The sequence below is a fragment of the Diaphorina citri genome, unplaced genomic scaffold (genome assembly GCF_000475195.1).
Source record: "Diaphorina citri unplaced genomic scaffold, Diaci psyllid genome assembly version 1.1 scaffold154, whole genome shotgun sequence".
Lineage (NCBI taxonomy): Eukaryota > Metazoa > Arthropoda > Insecta > Hemiptera > Psyllidae > Diaphorina > Diaphorina citri.
The window spans coordinates 266,912-294,848 of record NW_007377591.1 but is presented as its reverse complement, the minus strand read 5'-3'; the positions used below and the strand labels follow the sequence as shown (position 1 = coordinate 294,848).

The 27,937-nt window shown below is 37.8% G+C and overlaps 3 protein-coding genes and 2 long non-coding RNA genes across 6 annotated transcripts in view; 4 read left to right on the top strand and 1 right to left on the bottom strand.

The window, feature by feature from the left end:
- Positions 1-3,954, top strand: part of LOC103505167 (regulatory-associated protein of mTOR-like) — a gene marked incomplete at its 5' end in the record, with an annotated part of 18,672 nt that extends 14,718 nt beyond the window's left edge. Inside the window, 2 exons of the mRNA XM_026820515.1 lie at positions 2,729-2,875; positions 3,227-3,954. Of these exons, the coding sequence (XP_026676316.1) occupies positions 2,729-2,849 (121 nt within the window). The remainder of the gene's footprint in view (positions 1-2,728; positions 2,876-3,226) is intronic.
- A 57-nt stretch (positions 3,955-4,011) lies between these two features.
- On the top strand, positions 4,012-5,073 carry LOC113465749. The gene is made up of 2 exons (XR_003390362.1): positions 4,012-4,553; positions 4,770-5,073. It is a non-coding gene; the product is annotated as an uncharacterized LOC113465749 (long non-coding RNA).
- LOC103505146 (EKC/KEOPS complex subunit Tprkb-like) lies at positions 5,000-6,246 on the bottom strand. Its single transcript, XM_017442299.2, has 2 exons — positions 6,056-6,246; positions 5,000-5,897 (listed from the first exon to the last, which is right to left on the bottom strand). The coding sequence occupies exon 2, from the start codon at positions 5,820-5,822 to the stop codon at positions 5,289-5,291; it is 534 nt and encodes a 177-aa protein (XP_017297788.1). The 5' UTR covers positions 5,823-5,897; positions 6,056-6,246; the 3' UTR covers positions 5,000-5,288.
- Positions 6,247-6,565: 319 nt separating this feature from the next.
- LOC103505165 (guanine nucleotide-binding protein G(o) subunit alpha) lies at positions 6,566-17,571 on the top strand. 2 transcript variants are annotated; one of them, XM_008469475.3, is made up of 9 exons: positions 6,566-6,638; positions 6,728-6,764; positions 7,135-7,282; positions 7,521-7,705; positions 8,127-8,287; positions 8,872-9,014; positions 10,029-10,129; positions 16,440-16,614; positions 17,249-17,571. In XM_008469475.3, exons 3-9 carry the CDS (start codon positions 7,159-7,161, stop codon positions 17,437-17,439), a joined length of 1,080 nt encoding a protein of 359 aa, XP_008467697.2. In that variant the 5' UTR covers positions 6,566-6,638; positions 6,728-6,764; positions 7,135-7,158; the 3' UTR covers positions 17,440-17,571. The 2 variants fall into 2 exon arrangements, with proteins under 2 accessions (XP_008467697.2, XP_017297786.1); XM_017442297.2 differs by having other exon boundaries at positions 6,595-6,636; positions 6,719-6,764.
- A 1,830-nt stretch (positions 17,572-19,401) lies between these two features.
- Positions 19,402-20,930, top strand: LOC113465748. Its single transcript, XR_003390361.1, has 2 exons — positions 19,402-20,088; positions 20,225-20,930. It is a non-coding gene; the product is annotated as an uncharacterized LOC113465748 (long non-coding RNA).
- The last annotated feature ends 7,007 nt before the right edge of the window (positions 20,931-27,937 follow it).

Below are 27,937 nucleotides of genomic sequence, written 5' to 3'. Positions count from 1 at the left end.
TCCTTTGACCATTTACTATTAGGTCTCGGGACAACAGTAGTTAGTGGCTTCAGTTTATCAGATGACTTTTTAGCTTCTCCATATTGGGGTCTATTGTGTATAAGATCATGATTGATTTTGGTTTCTTCCAAATCATTTTTTTTTTACTTTACTACTTAGCATAAGATGACTTTTTAGAAATTGATGAGTGGATTCGGTGTGTTAATCTTTTTTAGTCCATACGTTCAAGATGCCCATAGAACATCATCCTTCTTTTCCTCATGATGGTGACTAAATTTTCAATGTGGTCGAACAGCTCATTATTATGTCTTCTTCTGTAGTTGCCATTTTCTTTGACTGGGTGCAGAAAATATTTAAAATGTTTTGACTTTTGTTCGTTACAAGCTCATAATTTGTTAACCATCATTCCTAGAGTCTTTATATGTCCACCAATCGATTTCTTGTGAAAAGTTACATAGGAGAGACTCCTTGGTAATCTTAAATACTCTGGAAGAGGTACCTATTCTACGTCAAATTAATGTAACTCAAATTGCAACACAAATGTCCCTTTTCTTTGTTCTCAATACCACAAACCAACTCAGCCACTCGATGCGCAATCTCACAATCCAGTTCTTCCTCCTTGTGCAAAATGTGCACTATTGATCCCAAGTTCGAATGTCCTGTAGGCAATGTAATTAAATGAGAGTGTTCCCACTACACACGACAATTTTTTTTTTTCTTTTTTTCGAAGGACAAGTCGGAACGGGCCTCAAGGGTACGGAGGTTTCTCCGACCTACTTTTCTCTTTTTATGTTATTTCAAAGGGGCTTTTATGATTATCATCTTGTCTTTTATAAGAACGCTATTAATTGAGGATCCTTGTTTTCTTGTTTATTCCAGTGAGAGTGGCGAGGTGCGAGTGATAGATACGAAAACATCGTCAGCATCCCTAGCAGTGTCCACGTCTCAGAATATGACAACCATGGCTGTGCATCCCAACAGTAACATCTTTGCATGGTATGTATTATCCCAGGGATGCCTAACCTTTTCAGAGGAAGATCGACTTCAATTTTCAATACAGTCTTGCGATCGACTTACCTAATGAGAGATTGGACTCTGAATTTGGTCCACTAGTTTGGAGTCATCGGGTGTGTAAGATGATATTGTCAGGTTCAAACAATGCCGATTGGGCAGCCCTGTATTATCCTAAAAAGCAGTAGGTAACAGTAACGCTAAGTTAAGCGATTTTAAAAATTCCATTGAAGTTGCCATTAAGACATTTTTTTAATGTTCTTCGTGGTAACACGTGTGCTCAACTGACAACACTTTCGCCGGGCCTTTTTTATTTACTTTCTATTACTACAGTATAGCGGAGCTATACTAGTAATGAAAGTATTGCAATCGGTCCAAATTTTCAAAATCGGGAAATGGTTGGAAATATCCGTTTTGGGATCCCCTGATGTCAAAAAAGTGATTTTTAGCCCATGGTCTGTACGTATGTATGTATGTACGTATGTATGTATGTACGTATGTATGTATGTACGTTAACCATGGCTGTGCATCCCAACAGTAACATCTTTGCATGGTATGTATTATCCCAGGGATGCCTAACCTTTTCAGAGGAAGATCGACTTAAATTTTCAATACAGTCTTGCGATCGACTTACCGAATGAGAGATTTGACTCTGAATTTGGTCCACTAGTTTAGAGTCATCGGGTGTGTACGATGATATTGTCAGGTTCAAACAATGCCGATTGGTCAGCCCTGTATTATCCTAAAAAGCAGTAGGTAACAGTAACGCTAAATTAAGCGATTTTCAAAATTCCAATGAAGTTGCCACTAAGACATTTTTTTAATGTTCTTCGTGGTAACACGTGTGCTCAACTGACAACACTTTCGCCGGGCCTTTTTTTAAAATTTTCCTATTTAACTTTTGAATTATCAGATTTATCAGACCTTATGCCACCTTGTCTCATGCAGCGTTTCCCATGATTTATTAATAAATTTGTTTCTACTTTCCTCTACATTTTCACAGTGGTAGCATGTGTAGACATTCAAACGGGACGACATTCTCCAACCTCATGGTGTACAATACTAACGGGATTCTGCTCAACACAATCAAACCTCATGACTGGCTCATGTCAACTAGGTAAGTAATATCCACTCTCCAATCCTTTGGGATTGAGTTATAAGTTTTACATTGTAAAATCTTATATTATAAAATGTTACTATAATCTCAAGTAACAGGCAAGAATGGCATGGTTGGTTTACCGCGAACAGATTGAGACTTAATCAAGAGAAAACAACTTTACGAGTATTTTACAACCCTTATACTTATAAATACTTTAACCCCTATAAATCCTTTCTTCCTTGTATCTATTCAAATGTATGCCCAATTTATAAATGTTGAATAAAACAGAAAAAAAAAACAACCCCGAATCCATTCCATCTATCAGTGCATCAGGCCTATCTATTCGTCCCACTGAATCAATCAAATTCCTTGACTTACAGACTTACCCTTGGACAATAATTTTAATCCTTGGTTTAATTTTTTTGAAATTCACCAATCAGATGGCTTAATCCAAGGGATTAAATTAAACGGAGTTTAAACTCACTTTGTGGACATAAGAGGTCAAAATTCATCCATTAATTCTGGTATTAGTATAAGTAGGGCCATCGGCTTTAATAAACGCCCCAAGTCACTGCCACTTGGCTTGTGACATTCATCTTACGTTGTTGTTGATTTCAGATTATCTCCCGTAACTTGCATGTCGTTTCACAAATACAACGTTCTGCTAGCAGTAGGCTGTATCGATCTAAATGTGGCTGTATATTCCATGTCCGATTATATCATGACGGCTAAGAGGTGACAATCGCTCCTGTCCATAACGTGAAGGTAAGTTTGTTTGTTTGTTTGTCCCAGCAGAGGTAGTTGCCTGCTACTGGAGTAAAGGGACTTTTCAGTCGGACAAAAAATGCCAGAAAGAGATTTTTGAACTTTGGAACTTCTGTATTGCAAGCAAATATTTTGCCAACTGATCAACTACAGTCAAACCTGTCCAGTGGAAATCCAAGAGACCGACAATTTTTTCCCCCTTATCCAGGTTTCCCAGGTAAAAAAGTGTCCTACTTAGGTCGCCATGAAGGGGCTATGATTTTTTTTTTTCCCCAGTTATCCAGGTTACCAGACAAGTCCCACTTAGGCAGGTTCGACTATCAACCATGTTTTTCCTGTTTTCCTTGCCAGGAATTCATTGTATGGACAACGTCGGATTCCAGCTGAAACGGAAATGGTGCAACACAAATCATACTAGACTGAATAAATTCAAGCAGGCCTTTCATATATTTTTAAGATGTGGAACAAGTTACCAAAGCTCTTTTGATTGGGAGCTGACAGGGTTTGAAAGTATGTTCTCAAAGGAATAGATATGTCCTGTGTCCTCAAAGAATGTAGGAACACCCTGTACATCAGAAGCTGAAGATCATTTAATGGAGAATCTGAGAGGCATCGTCCTAATACACGGTAAAAGCTTTTGAAAAATGGGGTTGTGGTTTTACAAAGGGCTAGGCTTGTAAGCTTATATTTACGAAAATGATAGAGATCTTTTTTTATATATTTTATTTTTTTCATTTATTTATTTTTCTTCTATTTTTTCAAGCCAACCCTAGCCTAGCTCTGTGTATAACCCCACCACCTAACTGATAGCCAGGGTCTCTTTCCTGAGAGGACTTGGATTAGATTCTCACCAAATTCAACGATTCTAATATTTCAATTTATTTATTTTTGGCGTGTGAGGCATCAGTTTTATATTTATTTTATTAATGGGCCCCAGAATTGGGACGAATCAATGTGGTAGGAGAAGATTGGTATTGTAGGGACCCAAGGTAATCAGACAGTTGAGTTCTTTGCTCAAAACCTAAAGTCTACACTCAGGGTTTTTAATAAAATCTCACTGGATGATTTAAATGTGAGAATGCAAATGCCACGTTGCCATGGCGCCTTACTATTTTGTCTTTTTTTTTTTTTTTTTTTTTTTTTAATTGGTTACTAATGTTTTTATTGTTCTGTAGCTCAATTCTCAGTATTATGTGCCTCACATTTCAGATCATAGAGTTGATTTGGTTTTTTCTTCCATTTTCCAAGTAGTTGATACGTTCATTTGGTACTTTTTCAAGCAATACTCGCAAGTAATAGGTGCCTATAATGGTTTTAATTCTTCCCTCCTGAAAATGCAATCAATCGGAAAAAAGAGCAAATAAATAAAATCAATACTAATAGAGTTTTTAATAAAATTTATTAATTTATTTTCAACAAGTCATTGTGATTTTTTCCAATGTAAATGTTTCAATTTTACATATTTCTTCTCCCAGGGGTTCACATATTGAAAACATGTTCAGATGTTGGCTGCCTATTCAAAAGGGCCAAGTTCAATATTCCTTTATTAGATAAAATTTGGTAACACAAGAAGGTACATTAATGTACTTATGCTGTTTTTATCAGAAGACTGTTTAGGATATCTCATTGGTGTTAAGATCACACAGCAGTATATTGAAATATTTTTTCATTAAGTAAGGTAAACTTCCTAAAAAAAAAAAAAAAAAAAAAAAAAAATCAAAAATTATGAAGAAGCAGAAGAGGTTCTCATCTAGATAATTCATGTGACGCACTTCTTATTACAACCAACCTCAATAGTGTAGTGTTTAGCACGGTGGACTCTGTATGTTGGTGGTTCGAGTCCAAGTCAAGCCATAAAATTTAGCATAGTGTGTTAAGCGGAGAACTAAGTAAGGTAGGTACTTTTTTTTATTATTGAATATGTCTTTGTTATCTACATGTGTAAATTTTATGGTAATGATTAGATAAGTGATGAGACCAGATTTCAAGTTTGGATCGAGCTGTAATTTGGATGCAGGATTTTTTATTTATTTTATTTTATTTTTTGTCAACTTTTATGGGATCAAACCATAAGGTTGACATTTTTATCAACCTTAAAAAAAAAAAAAGTTTGCATTTAGCTTTGTGTCCTGTAAGTTCCATCACTTATGAATATGTTATGTACAATAAAAATTATGGAAAATAAATTGTGGATTCAGTTTTATGCTTTGTTTTTAATTTTGATAAATAATTGTCTTCCCTTTCTTTAATCTTATTTAGGAAGTTGTAAAATTATTTGCTTAAAATTACAATTTAGATTTCAAAGAATCAGCAGATAAGATGATTGCTTAGAGCAAAATATCCAACTAATACATTTGTTGTGTACTTGTATGTGAGTACCTTGTTTGTATTTTTACTTTCCTTGTGTAACCATTTATTTGAATTCCTTGTATGACATATGTGCCAGAACAGAGTTGGACAAATCTGAAACCTTCAATTCTTTCTCATTTATTCCATGTAACTTACACACTAATTTTTCATCAACAATGTCTTTCAATTTCTCAATAGGCACAATGTTTCCTTCTATTTGCTTTATAACATTTCCCATTTCCTCACCAGTAACATCACACGTTATAACCATAGCTAAAACGTCACTCTCATCATCCTGAACACTAAACTGTTTCAACGATTCACTTATGTTTTTACTCGATGATAAATTGTACAAAGTTTCTGTGTAAATTGATTTGGTTATCATGGTATTAGCAAGTTCACTCTCTAGAGCTCTGTTGGCAGCAACAGATACAATCCAAGGATCAACAATCAGCTTTGGTTTTATAAGACAGCAGTTCAACTGATTTGCAAATATCAACTCCCGTAGCTGTTTGGTGTTTTTGACATTGGTCAGTAGAACTTGATAGGCAATGTGACTTTTATTTTCCAAAGGTGTTTGATGGATATTATCAATCATAGTGACACCAACTAAGTGCCAAGTAACACCAACTTTCCTACTCGTAGCTTTCAGACAATGACCTGTACATATGAAATTATATCCTGATCCAGTGATCCTGGATTACCTGGACAGGAGCCTGTAGAAATGAGGAACTTACAAAATCAGATAAAGGAATAACTGACACCAACTAAGTGCCAAGTAACACCAACTTTCCTACTCGTAGCTTTCAGACAATGACCTGTACATATGAAATTATATCCTGATCCTGGATTACCTGGACAGGAGCCTGTAGAAATGAGGAACTTACAAAATCAGATAAAGGAATAACAACAGCACGTCTCTATCCTTATTCTCTTCTTGGATTGACTGATTTTTCCAAAGATTTGTGCTTTTTGTAGCTTAGGTATATGCCTTTTGTTGTTTACTTTCTCGGAATTTTCAGATTTCAAAATTTTCGCGCTTCTAAAAAATATCGAACCGAAAAAAATCGATAAATCGGAAATTGAAATCGATTATCGAGAATCGATTATTTTTTGTGAATAACAACAACAGCACGTCTCTATCCTTATTCTCTTCTTGGATTGACTGATTTTTCCAAAGATTTGTGCTTTTTGTAGCTTAGGTACCTATATGCCTTCTGTTTACTTTCTCGGAATTTTCAGATTTCAAAATTTTCGCGCTTCTAAAAAATATCGAACCGAAATTAAAATCGGAAATTTGAAATCGATTATCGAGAATCGATTATTTTTTGTTTATTATAAAAAAAATTGTTCCAAATTTTGAAAAAAGCAAGAAAAGTCCCAAGAAAACCTGATTTTGTGGCATTTTCCAGGTTTATTATAAAAAAAATTGTTCCAAATTTTGAAAAAAGCAAGAAAAGTCCCAAGAAAACCTGATTTTGTGGCATTTTCCAGGTTTTCCTGTTTCCTCCATAAATAGAAAGTAATTTATCGATTTAAGGTAAGTTTGATAGTTCAGGATAGTTTTTACCTCCCAAAATAATGTGCATTCTTGGCGCAAAACCTGTGTTCTACAACTGTGAGCAACAAGCTTCATGAGTGACTCATTACTAGAAGCATGGTATTTCCCCATGGCATAATCTGATATGCCTTTCACTCTTGAACTATTAATTAGTCATCTAGAAGTATCAAACTGATAATAGTACCTAGCCTGGCATATTGAAGTACAAGTACATATGTGTCATCAAACATCACCAAAATTGAGACTGGTCAGAAGAGGTACCTATTCTACGTCAAATTAATGTAACTCAAATTGCAACACAAATGTCCCTTTTCTTTGTTCTCAATACCACAAACCAACCCATTTTCAGATTTGTGACACAGAATAAAATGGGATGGGTGCGTGCATATCTCTAGACAGTGAGGAAATCAAAGCTCAACGTAGAAGTGATGAAATCGACAAACAACTGACTCAGCTCTCCCTACAAGAGAAACATGTTATCAAAATACTTCTACTGGGTAAGTAGGATCTCAAATATTTTGCCAGTACTGCAACTACAGTCAAACCTGTCTAGTGGAAATTCAAGAGACCGACAATTTTTTCCCACTTATCCAGGTTTCACAGGTAAAAAAGTGTCCTACTTAGAGAGGTTGCCATGAAAGGGCTACAATTTTTTTTCCCAGTTATCCAGGTTTCCAGACAAGTCCCACTTAGACAGGTTTGACATTCCCTAATTAAAATTAATTTGTATTCCAGGAGCTGGGGAGAGTGGTAAAAGCACACTGGTGAAGCAGATGAAAATCATTCACAATGATGGCTTCACACGAGAAGAGCTGGAAAGTTTTAAACCCACCGTAATGGACAACCTGTTGTCCTCTATGAAGTATGTCCTGGGTGGGATGGGAATTCTACGAATCAATCTTCAGTCTGCTAAGAACAAGGTGAGGAAGTTTTCAGTGGATTGGGAGCTCAGAGGTTATCAATCATAAGAGACCTTTCTCATCTCTTCCTTCTTCCGTCCCTTCTCTCTTCCCCTTCCTCCCTTTCTATTTATTTCATGCCTAGAGCTACAGTGAGATTAACGTTAATCCAGAAGGTATCTGATAGGTTAATCTTAAGGCTGGGACCACACTTAGAGATTAAAAGTTAATCTCTGAGAGTGAACTTGGCCATTAGTTCAAAGTCTAAAATCGCACAATTCAAATTGCTTAATCCAAAATGAGGCCCCAAGCCAGGGTAAATGACCATGGCAGTAGTACTTTCAGGTATGTACCTTGTTTACCTATCCTGTTTGAATAGGACTAAAATGTCCTTTTACCCCAGCAGTCTAATTTTTAATAACTTCTTGACTCACAATTTCAGAACTATGCAAAGACAATTCTCTCCACCATGTGTTGTTTTGATGAGGAGTTTCAAATGTTACCCGATGTATCAACAGCTATGCTTGCTCTATGGCAGGACAGAGGTGTTAGATTGGCAGTAGCAAGAGGCTATGAATATGAACTCAATGATTCTGCTCTCTAGTAAGTAAAGGAGTTTGGAATTCCAAGTACTTACATTGTACATATGTACATAGATAGGAAATCCCTGAGTGAGGTTCTCAGGGAGGTATTGCTTGGATATTATTCAAGGCCAAACTTTTGGAAAAAAAAAAGCTCTCAGGACCTTACCTTTCACCTCAGCTATCTCAAACTTTGCAGAGAAGTGTAATTATTATTAAAAACTTCAACTCCAGCGCTTGTAGAGTAAACACCTCTCTTGTGTCTTTTTGGTCTGAGGGAATCTGAGTATTCCCAAAAGCTCACCAAACTTTCTTCATTGAATGTCTTATTTGAATCTCAATTGTCTTTTTAATTTTTATTTTATTGTAATTATTATTATTACTTATTCAGATCAAAAGTGTCCAGGATCCAAAGTTCTTTCAAGAAATAGATGGTTTGGTCCCTATTTACCTAAGATCACTCTTTTAAAAACTCAAAACAAGTTTGCGGTTCAGAGATGAGAGGAGACCATATTTTTTGGCGCTTTATGTGTGTAGAAATAATTAATTTCAAATAGATACATAATTATTTGAAAAGTAAAATAAATTGGTGTTCCCTCTTTACAGTCTGTTTGAGAACATGGAGAGGATTTGTGATTTGAAGTACGTACCCAACGCAACTGACGTTCTGAGGGCCCGGGTTCGAACTAATGGGATCATAGAGACCAACTTCCGACTGGGGGAATCCATAGTCAACATGGTGGATGTGGGTAAGTTAAGCTAAGCTAAGCAACAGCGTGCTTGGTCTCCAAATAAACAGGTGACATGGATTGTTGTTGTTGTTACGACTTCAGCTGTAGTTGAATGGTGATGGGAGAATACAGAAAGGATATCTTCTTTTTTTTTCTGCCATACACAGGGGTGATGTTTTCTAGCCATGTTCAATTAGCTTGTCCTGAACTGCAGTCAACCTTGGTCATGTTAGATAACAGCTACTTTAATGAACGGCCTCCATAGTCAACATGGTGGATGTGGGTAAGTTAAGCTAAGCTAAGCAACAGCGTGCTTGGTCTCCAAATAAACAGGTGACATGGATTGATGTTGTTGTTGTTGTTACGACTTCAGCTGTAGTTGAATGGTGATGGGAGAATACAGAAAGGATATCTTCTTTTTTTTTTCTGCCATACAAAGGGGTGATGTTTTCTAGCCATGTTCAATTAGCTTGTCCTGAACTGCAGTCAACCTTAGTCATGTACTCATGTTAGATAACAGCTACTTTAATGGGATATTGGTAAATGGCAAAGTGCTTTATTTTTATGCAAATTATTTAAGATTACAAAGAATCTTGTCCCCCCCCCCCTTCTTAGAAAATAATTTCATAATACCTAATATTACTTTTCCTTGTGGGGGGGTAATGTTACTCGCTTCCATGGACCATCCTTAAAACCATAAGTGCCCCCTGGGTGGTTCAAAATGAGTAACTTATAAGCATGATGCGTCCCAATGTAAAACTTATTTTAGAAAAATGACATAATAGTCAATCTCAAGCATTAGATAACAACAACAACAACACTTTTCCTTGTCCATGAGATAGGCTTGTTCCTTATCTCATGGTAGTAGGATGAACGGTTTTGAAATACCCTGGATGAAAACAGTTTTCTCAAAGTGTAGGAACCTATCTGCGCTCAAACCCAAACCTTGAATCTAGCCGAGGTATTTACCAGGTCGTGAAGGAAATTGCCAGAAAGAATGAAGTTCCTAAGGAATCTATTCTATTATTACAGGAGGACAAAGGAGTCAGAGAAGGAAGTGGATCTATTGTTTCGATGATGTGAAGGCAGTCCTGTACGTGGTAGCATTGAGTGGATACGACATGACACTTCTAGTAAGTAGTAAACCAGATAGTACTTTGATTGCTACAAAATGACGGTGAAACACTCGTCTTAAAAAAAAAAAAAGAAAAAAAAATCAAAAATTATGAAGAAGCAGAAGAGGTTCTCAGCTAAATAATTCATGTGACGCACTTCTTATTACAACCAACCTCAATGGTGTAGTGTTTAGTACGGTGGACTCTGTATGTTGGTGGTTCGAGTCCAAGTCAAGCCATAAAATTTAGCATAGTACAGGAGAGGGGGTTTGCTTCCTTCTCTTCTTCCGGAGAGGGAGCGAGGATTTCCGAATTGGTCGCTTCAAGTCTGGTGAGAAAAATAAATGGGTAAATTTGCATGTTTTATACTTCTTCATTTTATACTGTTTGAATAAAAGTCCCTTTACTCCATCAGCAGGGCTACTACTTTTTTCAGAAAGAAGATGCACAGCAAGTGAATGGACTTGTGCTTGTTCAAACGAAAACAGTAGTACCAAATCTGTGAATGAAATACATGATCGTCTGAATAAGTGTGAACATAATTACAATGTTTTCAGAAAAAAGAAAATCTACAGAATAAATTAACAAACATGGTTTTTGTTGTTGTTGGTGTTGTTGTTGTAGCGTTGTAGCTGCACCAAGGGCGACGGGGGTGGATAGTCCCTAGACAAGATTACTTTACCCGTCCCGAAACGCAGTGCGTTTCCTTTGAAGCATGATAAATTCTTTTTAACTTTCAGCTAGGCAGGCTGCAGGCTGGTTAGGGTTTGGCTGCTCTTATTCCTATTTAATAGTCCCACAGCTAGAGACTAGTCTTATCCCTAGCCGGACCTTTTTTCTTTCAGGAGTAGCCAATTCATGTTTGACCGTATCCCCGGTGTATGTATAAAATAGTAAAATCCTAAGCTTACCATAAGCTGCGATGGTATCTGAGGTTCTGCCCGTTCATTCAGGGACATGAAATCGCGCCACGTTAACGCTTGCTGATTGGACGATACGAAGTTGTATATGGGAACCAACGAAGGCACGGTTTTTCGCCGCACTTTGGTCTTCTTGTGAGATCGGGAGGGAACAATGTGATATTCCGGGTCACCGGGACAGGAGAGGGGGTTTGCTTCCTTCTCTTCTTCCGGAGAGGGAGCGAGGATTTCCGAATTGGTCGCTTCAAGTCTGGTGAGAAAAATAGATGGGTAAATTTGCATGTTTTATACTTCATTTTATACTGTTTAAATAAAAGTCCCTTTACTCCATCAGCAGGGCTACTACTTTTTTCGCAGTCGAGTTCTTAAGTTATATTGCGGACAAAATTCAATACCTCGGCCTTGGCTGGGATTGAACCGTTCTCCTGTTTACGAGGCGATTGTCTTGACCACTACACCAAAAACTGAACCACGGCATTCAAAAGATTTTCAGAATACAAAAGGATTTTCCATAAAAGGGGTTCTCAAACTTGCTCAAGACACGGACCACTTTTGAATTTCATGATTTCCTACAGACCACTCAGCACCCCCTTATTATTTAACGAAAATACAAAATTAACACTTTAAAAGAGGTACTGGTACTTTCAACACAAGTTAGGGGGATGGACTTTTTTTCCCTTGGAATCCCTGATCTAAAGCCTTTTATTCCGCAATTTGTATGTTCTACTCACCGGCTGCGGCCAACATCCCAGGCGGCGGCTATCATACAGTTAATCACCATATCAACCGGCACCAGATCCGCCAACATATTGCCATCACAGTGAAGAGATCGGAGTAGACCAATGCCGGCACCGGCAACAACACCTGTCGGGCCGTAGAAATTGTTGATCCAGCCTGCTATGGGCTCTTTGGATGTGGCGATAACTGAAAATATTGGAAAATTAATATTAATTTTGTTTGATTTATTTGTTCTCCCCTCCGGTAGAGACCCCAGAATGCATGCAGCGTTTCCTTTCTAGATGACTGTTCTGAATGGAAATAAGTCAAAAGATAGAAAAGTCAGCTGCGATAGCACGTTGAATGCACTAGGTCACCATGGATCACTGAAGTAATGCAACGTTTGTCGGCCCGTAGAAGTTGTTGATCCAACCGGCTATGGGCTCTTTAGATGTGGCGATCACTGAAAATGGACATTTATTTCCCAAAATCACCCATTTTTTCTTGGTCAGAAAAGAAGACCTTTAACAGTAGGACATACCCTCCTGTCCTGACAAAAGATGCGTTTCCGCCCTAGCTCCTTCCTGAATTCGGCCCTCTCTGATGCCCTCAAAAATGACCCTGATTCCATTGCTGTCCTGATGCGTTTCTTAAAGAGAAACAACTTCCTGAAAGAACTGTACCCTTATTTATTTGCCGCGTGTTAGTAGGGTATTTCACAATGCTCATTCCCACTGTATTTGGCAAGCACTTACCAATGGAGGGTCTCACAATAGCTATGGGCAGTTTGTATTGTAATCTTTTTTTTTTTTTTTTTTTTTTTTTACAATTGCACTCGGAAAGTACAACATTCTTTCAGATTCAAATGCAGCAGAATAACGCTATTGCAACCTGCATTAGTTTATGCTTTCATAACTTGTAGCAGGTTACGCTATTAGCTACCTTTTTTCGTGCAATGAGGACATGTGCAAAGGTCACCTCCTAAGTCGGAAATGGCGAGAAAATGAACATAATTGTTGGGAAAGCCCCCTCTAAAACTACAAAAGAACTATAAATTTTACCTGTTATTGACAGTGCCAACAAAGGAATTTGATGTATTTTACCTATGGAGTTATTTTACTAGTTTTTAGTATTTGGTCGATTTTAGTTTTAAGATTTTTCTTTCTCAAGTCTCAAAGACTCTCTAAATGTTTGTGCCTTATTTTTGCCTACTTAGTTTGTAAGTTTTTACTTTTTGTACAAATTTTCACGTACACATAGATCGATCATATTGGTTTAATTCGGTATTTCCCGCTATTTTTCTAAGCAATGAGATCGGCAAACTTTGGGCCATTCTTTTTGTGTTCACTATAGGAAACGTTTGTGTCCATAAAATGGGCAAATTTAAAGACAAAATAACACATTGCCAATTTTTAGTTTTTTAAGCTTTTCCAGGTTTGCCTGACAATAGCAGACAAACCTGGTGATTTATTTTTACGCATATTTTTTATACTCTTTTTTTTATAATATTTTATTGATCTCCAAATTGTTTAAGAATTTATTTTAAAAAATAGAAAGTAATCTTTCAAAAAGTATTTAATGTAAATTTTATTATTAAATATCGTTTAATACGGTATTTATTTTTTAAAGGTATACTTCAAACTCTTAAAAGGGATTTGTTACGAATTTCTTTTGCCGAACGATATTAGTGCGAACAAAGTGACAATAATTTTGGACAAAGGTGTTTGTTAGCTTTTTGGAAAAAAATCACTTTTAATCCACCCTCCAATACGTAGTCCTCACTTTTTATATTTTCTAAATTGAAATTCTTATATTTCTTATTGAAGATCTCAAATATTTTTAAAAGTAATATTTCTATTGTATTCATTTTTAAATACTTAATATTTTTTTATAAAAATAAAATGGCAATAAAAAGGAAGTGACATTTTTATACAATTTTTAAGTTGTGTTATGTATATTTTTTTATATTATTTACATTAAGAAGATAATCATATTTAACACTTTCTATTATTCATTGGAAATTTTAATTTAGAATAGATGCTTGTCATGTTACAAACTACTGAATTACACCAGTATTTGGCTAGTTCGGTTTGAGGTTGAAATTTCAAATCGTTGGCGATAAAATTCCATGCCTCGGCTGGGATTCGAACCCAAGACCTCCCGCTCACCAGACGAGCGTTCGTTAGCACTTCGCCATTGGGACAAGTGTCATTAATCCTTAAGACGATTGATGCTTCAGTGCTACTAATTGAAGCTTCAGTGTTACTTGAGAGCCAGTCTTTATGATGGTGTCCCTCAAGATTATACTGCATCGCCTAGTCTAGTTTTATCTCAGTACCAAGCTTGCAATGTTGAGAATACAGGTGACTAGAAGAGAGAACACCAAACACACCAGTGTGTAGTGAGCCAACATGAATCTGGGGAGAGAAATGTGCTATATATTAGAAGGTAAATTCCTAAATTCCAACGTGGGCTGCTTGACAACTGAGGTTTTATTGTCCCGAAATTAAAGGGGAAAAAAAAGAGTACAAGATAAGAGAAAGCCAGCCGTTCCGAGAACGAAAACTTACCTATGTGGGATAAAGTTCGTCCTGGGCGAAAATCAAACTCGCGACAAGACAGGCGCTACCCTCCAAGTTAACTAGGCTGGCTAATTGATGCTTCATTGCTACTTGAGAGCCAGTATTTTGCCCATAATATGAGGTATTTTTGTTGTAGCCATAGGTGAATGTTGATGGCCGTATAAAGAAAAGATATCTCTGTTTTTTTTTTTTTTTTTTTTTTTGGGGGGGGGGGGCATACCCGAAGGTGATGGTCTCTAGACTCTCTAGCCATGTTTAATTGGCTCGTCCTAAACCGTAGTCAACCATCGTGAGGACTTGTGCTTGTTCTTTAAAAGCAGGGAGAACCCTTTGAGTGTTAATCATCCTCCTTTCATAAGTGATGTGTTGTTTTTTTTTTTTTTTTTTTTTTTTTTGAAGAGCCACTGCCGAGTGCTGAAATAGGATAGTACTTCGGAGAACCGGTGTATCTTCTTGTAGGCGTTGATCATTCTGAAACCAAGGAAACAATTTTATTAGTGCTTTACAAACGCTTAAAAAATCTTCAAGATTTGATGGAGGGAGCTATAACAACGGAGGTCCTATCGTTCAGAAATCGAAGAGAGAAGGTGGATAGGATTAGATAAAGCCAGCCGTTCCGATGACGAACCTTAGGAGTTCAGGATAAAGTTCCCCGCATGAGAATCGAACTACTGTCCAAGCTAACTAGACTGACAGATATGTTTTATTGAAAGATGTGAAAGCTGTAGAGATTTTTTTTTTTTAATAGGCGTTGATCATTCTGAAACCAAGGAAACAATTTTATTAGTGCTTTACAAACGCTTAAAAAATCTTCAAGATTTGATGGAGGGAGCCATAACAACGGAGGTCCTATCGTCCAGAAATCGAAGAGATAAAGCCAGCCGTTCCGATGACGAACCTTAGGAATTCAAGATAAAGTTCCCCGCATGAGAATCGAACTGCCGTCCTAGCTAACTAGACTGACAGATATGTTTTATTGAAAGAGCTAAAGATTTTTTTTTACCTTGGCTTTCGACCAATCAATCTGGCTCCGAGATCCACTAGGAATGCAGGCACCCAATGGAGAAAGAAGATGCACAGCAAGTGAATGGACTTGTGCTTGTTCAAACGAAAACAGTAGTACCAAATCTGTGAATGAAATACATGATCGTGTGAATAAGTGTGAACATAATTACAATGTTTTCAGAAAAAGAAAATCTACAGAATAAATTAACAAACATGGTTTTTGTTGTTGTTGTTGTTGTTGTTGTAGCGTTGTAGCTGCACCGAGGGCGACGGGGGTGGATAGTCCCTAGCCAAGATTACTTTACCCGTCCCGAACCGCAGTGCGTTTCCTTTGAAGCATGATAAATTCTTTTTAACTTTCAGCTAGGCAGGCTGGTTAGGGTTTGGCTGCTCTTATTCCTAATTTATTAATAGTCCCACAGCTAGAGAATAGTCTTATATCCCTAGCCGGACCTTTTTTCTTTCAGGACTAGCCAATTAAACATGGCTATAGCTGGTTATGATTTTATGAGGTGTGTTTTTTTTTTTTTTTTTTTTTTTTTTTTTTTTTTTTTTTTCAATTTCTCACCTATGCCGTTTCCTTATACCAAGCGGCACCGTATCCAAACTATCCTTGACAAGGTACACCCTCAGCCCTCGCACATGCGTGTAGAAATAGTCCTCCCATATGAGAGCCCCGATGTCGAAGTTGAAATACTTCTGATCCTCCGCCGGCATTTTCCGCCAGAGGGCACGCGTGTTGGTGTCGTTGAAGAGCCACTGCCGAGTGCTGAAATAGGATAGTACTTCGGAGAACCGGTGTATCTTCTTGTAGGCGTTGAGCCAGCTAGCTAGGCTGGTTAGTTTTAGCTGTTCTCCTCCCTGTTTATAGTCCAACAGCTACGTAGACACTAGTCTACTCTGTTTAACATCCCCTTGTCTCCTAGCCAGACACTTTTGTGACAAAATTAATTTTTATTTGCCAGCTAGCTAGGCTGGTTAGTTTTAGCTGTTCTCCTCCCTGTTTATAGTCCAACAGCTACGTAGACACTAGTCTACTCTGTTTAACGTCCCCTTGTCTCCTAGCCAGACACTTTTGTGACAAAATTAATTTTTTTTCCACAGGAAGACTCAAGTGTGAATCGGCTGGATGAAAGTCTGAACCTATTCGAGCAAGTGGTAAACAATCGATATTTCCGAGAAGCCTCATTCATTCTGTTCCTCAATAAGTTTGATTTGTTTCGAGAGAAAATCCTGTACTCGGGCCGTCACTTGCGATATTACCTGTCCGATTTTAAAGGTAAGAACTGTAAGAACGTAACTGATGATGACATTAAATGGAGCAGTTGCATTTGAGTAAAAATTAATAATAAAAGGTCGATTCCTACGTAAAAATCCAAATTCAAGATCAAAACTCCGGAAAAGTGACTTTTAAAGGTCGATTTTTTTTTTCTTTCAATTTTTTTTTTTGCCATTCTAATGAAAAAGCTCAAATAGTTGTGACGTCAGAGTTTAAGAAATTCACAAAAACACATGTGCAAGAACACAGCAATGTGTTGCCTGCAAGAGAGCTTTGCTCGGTAATAATAAAAGGTCGATTCCTACGTAAAAATCCAAATTCAAGATCAAAACTCCGGAAAAGTGACTTTTAAAGGTCGATTTTTTTTTTGCCATTTTAATGAAAAAGCTCAAATAGTTGTGACGTCAGAGTTTAAGAAATTCGCAAAAACGCATGCGCACAAACACAGCAATGTGTTGCCTGCAAGAGGAGCTTTGCTCAAGACAGTTGATGTGACGTCATCGCTCACGGGAGTTTATGATTTACTGATATTTTTTCAATCGATTTAACTTTGAAATATCAGTAAAGTCAGCGCAACTGGTTTATTGACAAGAGAGGCTGGGGCACTGATTTTAATTTTTCTCTTATTTATCAGGGCCGGACTTCGACGTGGACTCGGGGGCGCTATTCATTCAGCACAAGTTCGCCCTGAGGAATCACAACTCGGCCAAAGTGATTTATCCTCACTTCACGACCGCCACTGATACGTCTAACGTACAGACTGTGTTCCATGCTGTCATGGATCTGGTCATCAAGATTAACCTCCAGCAGGTAACGTTACTTTAGCGTGCGACAGGTAAGTTAATCTCTCGAAGTAATGCAATGCTGTTCCGAGACGGTTTCTTCATATATATCTTCCTTTGAAAAGAGAAAAAAAAAGGTAAGGTAATCTGACTACGAGTATAACCTGCAGGAGGTAACACTACTTGAACTTGCATTTTTATTTTCTATTACACTAAGTATAGCGAAACTATACTACATAATAAAGAATAAACTCTGATGCCCTCAAAAATGACCCTGATTCCATTGCTGTCCTGATGCGTTTCTTAAAGAGAAACAACTTCCTGAAAGAACTGTACCCTTATTTATTTGCCGCGTGTTAGTAGGGTATTTCACAATGCTCATTCCCACTGTATTTGGCAAGCACTTACCAATGGAGGGTCTCACAATAGCTATGGGCAGTTTGTCTCCTTTACTTCTAACCACATCCTCGGCAACACATTTGGTAAGGGCGTAAGCGTTGGGCCACTCTCCCAGTATGCTGGTAGGGAGAGAGACAAGAGAGAGGAATAACTACAAAAACTACCTTGTAGTTATGTAGTTTGGAAGGTTGTGTGATTAGTTAATTAATGAAATTCATTTCTTTCATTAATTAGGTAATGAAAGACATGAATCAATTGAAAGTTCACTACCTACGACTTTAATCAATATTAACATCAGCCTAGTAAACTTGGAGGGCAGCTCGTCTGCCATGTAAGCGCTAGGTCGTGGGTTCAATGACTGGGGGGCAAACTCTATCTCAAACAGATAAGGTTCGGTCTCGGAACGGCCTGCTTTCTCCTATCCTGTCCTTCCCTATTCGCTTTCGGACGATAAGGCCCCCGTTGTTACAGTTCCCTCTATGAAATTTCTCTTTTATTATTATTTAAATAAATATTATTTTTAAGCGTCCTTAACCCTTTTCCAGCACTGTTATTACAATTATAACTCACCCGGGCGTGATTTTGGTGAGCATTTCTTCACTCAGTGTCTCTGCCATGAGGGTTAACGTTAGCCAGGGGATAGGAGGTTCATAGAATTTCTCCTCTATGTGCTCGTTGTCACAGTTGGAGTAGGCAGTCGATACGAATACAAACGCCTGTGGGGGAGAAGAGCCGAAAATTATCTTCAAGGATAATTAAACTGAAGATAAAATGGACAGCATTAAGCAGGAATTAACCAGCCAACAGAAATCAACTTTCAAAACCCGTAAAAAATGGGTAGCTAGGTATTTTCCGTGTGATCGATGGTAATACTTGAGGTTGAAATTTCAAATCGTTGGCGATAAAATTCCATGCCTCGGCTGGGATTCGAACCCAAGACCTCCCGCTCACCAGACGAGCGTTCGTAAGCACTTCGCCATCGAGACAAGACAAGTGTCATTAATCCTTAAGACGATTGATGCTTCAGTGCTACTAATTGATGCTTCAGTGTTACTTGAGAGCCAGTCTTTATGATGGTGTCCCTCAAGATTATACTGCACGGAGATGGTCTGGTTTTATCTCAGTACCAAGCTTACAATGTTGAGAATACAGGTGACTAGAAGAGAGAACACCAAACACACCAGTGTGTAGTGAGCCAACATGAATCTGGGGAGAGAAATTGCGATATATTAGAAGGTAAATTCCTAAATTCCAACGTGGGCTGCTTGATAACTGAGGTTTTAATTTAAAGGAAAAAAAAGAGGACAAGATAAGAGAAGGCCAGCCGTTCCGAGAACGAAAACTTACCCATGTGGGATAAAGTTCGTCCTGGGCGAAAATTAAACTCGCGACAAGACAGGCGCTACCCTCCAAGTTAACTATTAGGCTGGCTAATGAATTATTAAGTGCTACTTGAGAGCCAGTATTTTGCCCATAATATGAGGTATTGTTGTCCCCCCCCCCCCCCCCTAAAAAACCAATGAAAAAGTTATTACCTATATTTTTGCAAAACCATTCAACCGATTTCGATAGTTAAAAAAATAGACATTCAAAATTTAAGGAAACAACTGTGTTTATTTAAAAATTAAAAAAAAAGACAGTAAAAATATTGCATGAGGTAATTAAGTAAATTATAGGTGGGAGGTGGGATATAAAAATAAATTAAACGTGGGCTAAGAACAGGGCAAAAAACTTAACCCTGTAAAATTTTAAACAATCATATTAGGTGAGATTCCAGCAACAATTTTTAGGTATAAAGACGTATGAAATGAGATAATTTTTAAGTACATACAAATAAAATCAATGGCAAATTGTCTCCACACATAGTACATACTAGGAATGTGGTACAGTAGAAATACGTAGGTAGGTACTTAATAAGTACAGTTAGCTAACTTGGTCAGGTCCTATTTTAGTCACCTAGGGCCCTTAAAGAAGGCACCATGGCACCTACATTTCCTAAAGAGTCCCTTTACCCCAGTATTGTGGAGAAAATTTCCGATGTTGAGGATAAAATCCCATATCACGACTGAATTGAACCGAGGCTCTCCTGATTACCAGGCAAGGGTTTTGACCACTACGAGGTAGGTAAAAGCAGTAGGTATCAGCTATTACTATTACATTTCAATAGGGAGTACTGAATTTAAAGATACAGCTATTCCAGATGGGACCAAAGTTAAAATTAAAGCTTTCCAAGATTCCAAGTAATCTTATTTTTTTTTTAAAGCATTTGCACTTAAATTAAAGCATATTCCAGGTCAATCATTTGCTTCAATAAATATCTTAAGAACTAAAGGAAAGGGTAATTATTCAGAAGCCACGACAATGAAAAAGAAAGCGCCTTTTTGCGTTTAACCTAACCTTATAATAACGCTGGTCACTTCTCGTTCCAGGTCAATCATTTGCTTCAATAAATATCTTAAGAACTAAAGGAAAGGGTAATTATTCAGAAGCCACGACAATGAAAAAGAAAGCTCCTTTTTGCGTTTAACCTAACCTTATAATAACACTGGTCACTTCTCATTTGTGACAGCTCCTTTTTGCAGCAATTTTCCATTGACGTGAATTCTGAACAAGTACCAAAAACAGTCAATAAACAGCTTATGAACTAAATAATAAATAAGTACATTGTACAATCTAATCAAGCGTGCCGGGAGGCGCGCGAACGTCAAGAGTTCGAAGCGCCACCCGCCTTATATTAACACGAAATGGAGTTTCATATTTACTATGGCAAGAAAAAGTCTTATTCCAATAGTGATTACTTTTCACTAAATAATAACATTCTGAAAACATACACATGGCAAAATATTTGGCGATAAAAATAATACTTATACAACTAAAAAAAAAAAAAAAAAAAAAAAAAAAAAAAAATGTATTCTGCCATCACCATTTAGCTAAAGCCGCTACAACAACGACAATAACTCAAATAGAGCAGAATCCATTTATCCCAGCAGTAAGTCCACCACAATTATTGTGGCCAAATGAAATAACATTGGGGGCAAAATTTCACACCTCAGCAGGGATTGAACCCGTGCTCTTTGGTTTACCACGCGAGGCTCTTGAGGCAAGATAATAATAAACATCTAGGCAAGATAATGACCTCTATGTGCTCGTTGTCACAGTTGGAGTAGGCAGTCGATACGAATACAAACGCCTGTGGGGGAGAAGAGCCGAAAATTATCTTCAACGATGATTAAACTGAAGACAAAATGGACAGCAATAAGCAGGAATTAACCAGCCAACAGAAATCAACTTTCAAAACCCGTAAAAAATGGGTAGCTAGGTATTTTCCTTGTGATCGAAGGTAATACGGCCCTAAGGTCGAGTGGGATCGGGAAATCAGCAGCACGTGATTGCCCAGATGATCAATGGAACTAGTGCAACGTGCTATCAACTTTTCAATCCTATCCTAGCAGGATAATCAAGTAAAGAGATTTTAAACTGAATCTGCCGCAAGACCAACCTTGAGTCGATGCATACCGCGGGCCATATTCAGGAGATCCACCGTGGACCGCACATTGGTGATGACGGCAACCCTCAGACTAGTGTCAAACCGGACCGCAGCTGCAGCATGGAATACAAGATCCACACAACCTATCAAATGGGCGCGGTCCTCTTCTGAGAACCCGAGGTTCGGCTTTAGACAGTCCCCGTAGACGAGCTTCACTTTGTACAGGTAGTTGGGACACTCAGACTTCATACGGTCGAAGAACTAAAGCAGGGATCGGAAGGGAAAAGTATTAATACTGGCCCATGCTTCGTCACGGAAAATTGATCATAATTCGAGATCGGAGATCGGTTTGGATTCCGGCAAAATCTTCTCTTGTTGCACATCTAGAACATAATTATTAGGAATATTTCTGCCAAACTCGAGCTTTCTATCTCTAGGTTCTGGGGTTCTGGAGATAGAGCGATCAGTGTGTGAATGAGTCAATGAGCAGCTCTCGCTTTTTTATAACATTTAAGATTGAGAATGAGAACACGGACATTAAAAAAAAAAAAAAAAAAAAAAAAAAATCAACCCGGAAAACACCTAAGAACACATTTTACGAAATGAAAACATCTACCGGGAAAACAGCTGGAACTTACAGGACCTTCGAATATTTCGTAGAATCGACGGACGTGACTTTTACCCATTTTGGGTCGGACCACAATGTAGATCATGTTGATATCCTGACAGGATCTGAAACATAAAGATCGATTGGCATTCTCGGTGACTGCTCTCGAACACGCTTCATACCTTCTCACTACCATCATGTCACGTCACGTCCCGTGAGCTCATGGGAAGTCATTAAGATGTAGTTCAAATTTTTCCCATAATATTGTACTTAGGTAATTTCGTTCGAAAGATACAATATTATGGGTAGCTACATCTTTTTGATTCCCCATGAGCTCACGTGACCATGGAATACAAGATCCACACAACCTATCAAATGGGCGCGGTCCTCTTCTGAGAACCCGAGGTTCGGCTTTAGACAGTCCCCGTAGACCAGCTTCACTTTGTACAGGTAGTTGGGACACTCAGACTTCATACGGTCGAAGAACTAAAACAGGGATCGGAAGGGAAAAGTATTAATACTGGTCCATGCTTCGTCACGGAAAATTGATCATAGTTCGAGATCGGAGATCGGTTTGGATTCCGGCAAAATGTTCTCTTGTTGCACATCTAGAACATATTAGGAATATTCCTGCCAAACTCGAGCTTTCTATCTCTAGGTACTGGGGTTCTGGAGATAGAGCGATCAGTGTGTGAATGAGTCAATGAGCAGCTCTCTCTTAAATGTTATAATTTAAGATTGAGAATGAGAACACGGACATTAAAAAAAAAAAAAAATCTACGAAAACATCTACCGGGAAAACAGCTGGAACTTACCGGACCTTCGAATATTTCGTAGAATCGACGGACGTGACTTTTACCCATTTTGGGTCTGACCACAATGTAGATCATGTTGATATCCTGACAGGATCTGAAACATAAAGACCGATTGGCATTCTCGGTGACTGCTCTCGAACTCGCTCCATACCTTCTCACTACCATCACGTCACGTCACGTCCCGTGAGCTCATGGGAAGTCATTAAGATGTAGTTCAAAATTTTCCCATAATATTGTAGGTAATTTCGTTCGAAAGATACAATATTATGGGTTAAACTCTGAACTACATCTTTTTGACCCCCCATGAGCTCACGTGATGTGATGATAGTGTGTTTCTACCTTAACATGCTGAGATCACTAGTTCCTTACCTGAGTAGCTTCTCCAGTAGGACTTTGCCCATGAAGCCCGTAGCTCCCGTAATAAGGACATTGGCTCCACGGAAGAAGTTCTGAATGTCGCTCGTCCTGTCTTCATTCTCCTCTAGGAATGATTCGATCGAGATGTCAGCACCCTCAATGAGGCTACTCATTGTATTGTGACGTCACGGGAGACTCCTGGAAAAAGAATTGATGGTCAGTGAACTGTAGTCAGAAAAAAAGAGAATTCGGGGCCTCAAAGACCCCTGTAAAATTACCAGAAAACAAAAATACATCCAGGTAGACTCTGGCGTACCTACGTAAAAATGATGGGATCAATTTGCACGTTAGGTACCTACTAAAAGGGGGATTAAATATATATATTTTTTTTTTTATCTTTTAGGCGAAAAACAAACTATCATTAAAACCTTTAAGCCGCACTAATCCAATTGGCACTTGACACAAGATAAAAAAAATCACAATCAATTCATTATTTTTCTATGCACTTGATACCCGACAGTTTCAAGTTTCTCACGAACTAGCAAAAAAGTTACTGCTCGCGGAGCTGCCAGTAGATTCGCAATTATCACGCGAATTCAGGTTAGAGGCCGACGTCGGACAGATAAAAACCAGGAGAAAAAAAAGTCGCAGACAAAACAAGAAAAAAAGATACTCGTATAAATCGAGTCACTAGATCAAGAGGCCGGGATTTGGTTGTGTCTATCGAGCACAGACATGTGGGTCAGTCCACACAACTGTTCCAACTGAACAGTCCTCTCTCAAGTCCACTTTCGCCGACCCCTTTCCTCCTCTGATGAGAACTCTGTTTTCCCTTTTCATGATAGTAGTCGTGTCTGTGAGTATAGTCATAGTCATGCCTCATGGCTGGATCTCGGATTCACTTTCTTCTGCTTGGCCTTCGGTGTGATTTATTTTGCTCGACTGTACCGCAGCTACGGTCGAACTTGGAGAGTTCGGAACGCAGTCTTTTTTTTTAAGAGGTTTGACAGAGGGAACTGTAACTGCTATGGTCTTATCGTCCCGAAATCGAAGAGAGAAGGAAGACAGGATAGGAGAAAGCCAGCTGTTCCGAGAACGAACATTATCCCATCAGGATAAAATTCGCCCCGGGCGGGAATCGAACCCGCGGCCTAGCGCTTACAAGGCAGACGCACTACCAACTAAGCTAACTAGGCTGGCTAGGTAAAAGTTTAATCTTGCCAAAATAATAGATATGAGCCTTGATAAGAAACAACATAGAAGTAGGTTTATACTTACTAAACGAGTAATACGGGGAACTCCAAATTTGTCACTTTACAAATAGGTAGCTACGATCAAAATCAAAATAGTAGAGACAAAATAATGTAAATGAAGAAAACAAAACTCGTGAGCCTATGTGTCTACGACCTTACGATTGTTTTGATTTGGCATTACCTATAAGTGCCTCAATAAATATACGGGGTAGACTATAAGTAGATAATCGATTACCTATAAGCTAAAGTACGTACCTACCCAATATCTCTACAGCTGGGACCAGATCGATAATCTGGCATTTTTTTTTTATTATCATTGCCTACCTATTTTTTTTTCTTTAACTTTGGTGAATTTCCAACAAAAGATGTAAAAGGTAGAGATACAATCATGATTACCTACCCAACTACATAGATGCATTTTTTTTTTTTCTTTTTTGCAGCAAAGGAAATTCCATCGGAATTTCGATTTTAACCATCCCGTATTTTTGTTAGAATCTGAGCCATCTTTTGGAGCATCCCGTTGATCCCGTAGATAAGAAGGAATTTCCCCCAGTTTAGAAGTACCAATGTAGTTAAATCTAGGTGCCTGTTATAGTCGCAACCCAGTAATAATATGCATGGTTAATTACCTATGCCTCAACTGAACTCATGTGGGCTGTATGTATTTAGTAAGTGCATTTCTAATTCTAACCATTTCCTATGTGCTATCTATGGGTACCTATACTCTACTGACTAGCATTAACGAGTTCGCAACCCAGTAATAATATGCATGGTTAATTACCTATGCCTCAACTGAACTCATGTGGGCTGTATGTATTCAGTCAGTGCATTTCTAATTCGAACCATTTCCTATGTGCTACCTATGGGTACCTATACTCTACTGACTAGTATAGCTCGCTATACTGTAGTAATAGAAAGTAAAAAGAAGGAAAATTGAAGACGAGACGTAGAGCTTTTTCTCTAAAATGAGCTTTACCTACCAAGTGTGCATATTCTTGAAAGTTACCCAACTTTTCAATATTAAAAAGAAGAAGAAGAAAAAGAAGAATTAAGAAAAAAAAAATTAAACACATTGATCAAAAGCCCGATTCAATAGGTAGGTAGGTAGGGTCCTGCAGTGCATATGTTTCGGTAAAAGTAAATCATACATATTTTAGACTTGTTTAGCATGTGAAAGTATTGCCAAGTGCTGCCCACATGTAGGTACCTTGTCGTAATGAACATAGGAAACTAATTTGAAATTCCAAACCTCAGCAGGGATTGAACCCGTGCTCTTTGGTTTACCACGCGAGGCTCTTGAGGCAAGATAATAATAAACATCTAGGCAAGATAATGGAAAAAAAACTAAAAACAATAATAACATACTACTTAGTAACGAGTAGTGAAATGTGGTTGATAGTATCAAATGCTGATAAGTGATGACTTTGAAGGCAAGTGGATACCTATACCTAAATACTCAACATGTACAAAAGCAAAGGTCCTATAATATGAATGAAATGAATGGTGATAATGATAAATATGATAATGACAAAATAAATGGTAATACTGATGAGTTAAATGTAAAAAAATTGTATTGGGGGGGGGATTCCCCCCCCCCCCCCCCTAAAAAACCAATGAAAAAGTTATTACCTATATTTTTGCAAAACCATTCAACCGATTTCGATAGTTAAAAAAATAGACATTCAAAATTTAAGGAAACAACTGTGTTTATTTAAAAATTAAAAAAAAAGACAGTAAAAATATTGCATGAGGTAATTAAGTGAATTATAGGTGGGAGATGGGATATAAACGTGGGCTAAGAACAGGGCTAAAAAAAACTTAACCCTGTAAAATTTTAAACAATCATATTAGGTGAGATTCCAGCAACAATTTTTAGGTATAAAGACGTATGAAATGAGATAATTTTTAAGTACATACAAATAAAATCAATGGCAAATTGTCTCCACACATAGTACATACTAGGAATGTGGTACAGTAGAAATACGTAGGTAGGTACTTAATAAGTACAGTTAGCTAACTTGGTCAGGTCCTATTTTAGTCACCTAGGGCCCTTAAAGAAGGCACCATGGCACCTACATTTCCTAAAGAGTCCCTTTACCCCAGTATTGTGGAGAAAATTTCCGATGTTGAGGATAAAATCCCATATCACGACTGAATTGAACCGAGGCTCTCCTGATTACCAGGCAAGGGTTTTGACCACTACGAGGTAGGTAAAAGCAGTAGGTATCAGCTATTACTATTACATTTCAATAGGGAGTACTGAATTTAAAGATACAGCTATTCCAGATGGGACCAAAGTTAAAATTAAAGCTTTCCAAGATTCCAAGTAATCTTATTTTTTTTTTAAAGCATTTGCACTTAAATTAAAGCATATTCCAGGTCAATCATTTGCTTCAATAAATATCTTAAGAACTAAAGGAAAGGGTAATTATTCAGAAGCCACGACAATGAAAAAGAAAGCGCCTTTTTGCGTTTAACCTAACCTTATAATAACGCTGGTCACTTCTCGTTTGTGACAGCTCCTTTTTGCAGCAATTTTCCATTGACGTGAATTCTGAACAAGTACCAAAAACAGTCAATAAACAGCTTATGAACTAAATAATAAATAAGTACATTGTACAATCTAATCAAGCGTGCCGGGAGGCGCGCGAACGTCAAGAGTTCGAAGCGCCACCCGCCTTATATTAACACGAAATGGAGTTTCATATTTACTATGGCAAGAAAAAGTCTTATTCCAATAGTGATTACTTTTCACTAAATAATAACATTCTGAAAACATACACATGGCAAAATATTTGGCGATAAAAATAATACTTATACAACTAAAAAAAAAAAAAAAGTACCTATTCTGCCATCACCATTTAGCTAAAGCTAAAGCCGCTACAACAACGACAATAACTCAAATAGAGTAGAATCCATTTATCCCAGCAGTAAGTCTACCACAATTATTGTGACCAAATGAAACAACATTGGGGGCAAAATTTCACACCTCAGCAGGGATTGAACCCGTGCTCTTTGGTTTATTACGCGAGGCTCTTGAGGCAAGATAATAATAAACATCTAGGCAAGATAATGAAAAAAACTAAAAACAATAATAACATACTAGTAACGAGTAGTGAAATGTGGTTGATAGTATCAAATGCTGATAAGTGATGACTTTCAAGGCAAGTGGATACCTATACCTAAATACTCAACATGTACAAAAGCAAAGGTCCTATAATATGAATGAAATGAATGGTGATAATGATAAATATGATAATGACAAAATAAATGGTAATACTGATGAGTTAAATGTGAGAGTCGTATGAAAATGCTGACTGTAAATAGATACCTAATTAGGTACTTAAAGTAAATTGGACGGCGCGAACGACATGCTTAAATTTTTTTTTTTTTTTTTTTTTTTCAAGTTTGATAGATTGAACTGGAGGTCTTGTCGTCCCGAATTCGAAGAGAACAGGATAGGAAAAAGCCTACCGTTCCGAGAAAGTACCTCATTTGTTCAGGACGAAATTCGTTCCGGGCGAAAATTAAACCTGCAACCTAGCGCTAGGTAAAAGTTTTTTTTTTTTTTAAGAGGTTTGATGAAAGTTTTAGTTATTCTTACTGCTTATTCATCAAGAATC

What these genes read in the sequence shown, in the direction of transcription:
- LOC103505165 (XM_008469475.3), top strand. Translation starts at nt 7,159, where the DNA reads ATGGGTGCGTGCATATCTCTAGACAGTGAGGAAATCAAAGCTCAACGT. An exon ending in AGTCAACATGGTGGATGTGG is followed by an intron (nt 9,015 to 10,028) that starts GTAAGTTAAGCT and finishes CTATTATTACAG; the next exon opens with GAGGACAAAGGAGTCAGAGA. An exon ending in TTACCTGTCCGATTTTAAAG is followed by an intron (nt 16,615 to 17,248) that starts GTAAGAACTGTA and finishes CTTATTTATCAG; the next exon opens with GGCCGGACTTCGACGTGGAC.
- LOC103505146 (XM_017442299.2), bottom strand. Translation starts at nt 5,822, where the DNA reads ATGATTGATAATATCCATCAAACACCTTTGGAAAATAAAAGTCACATT.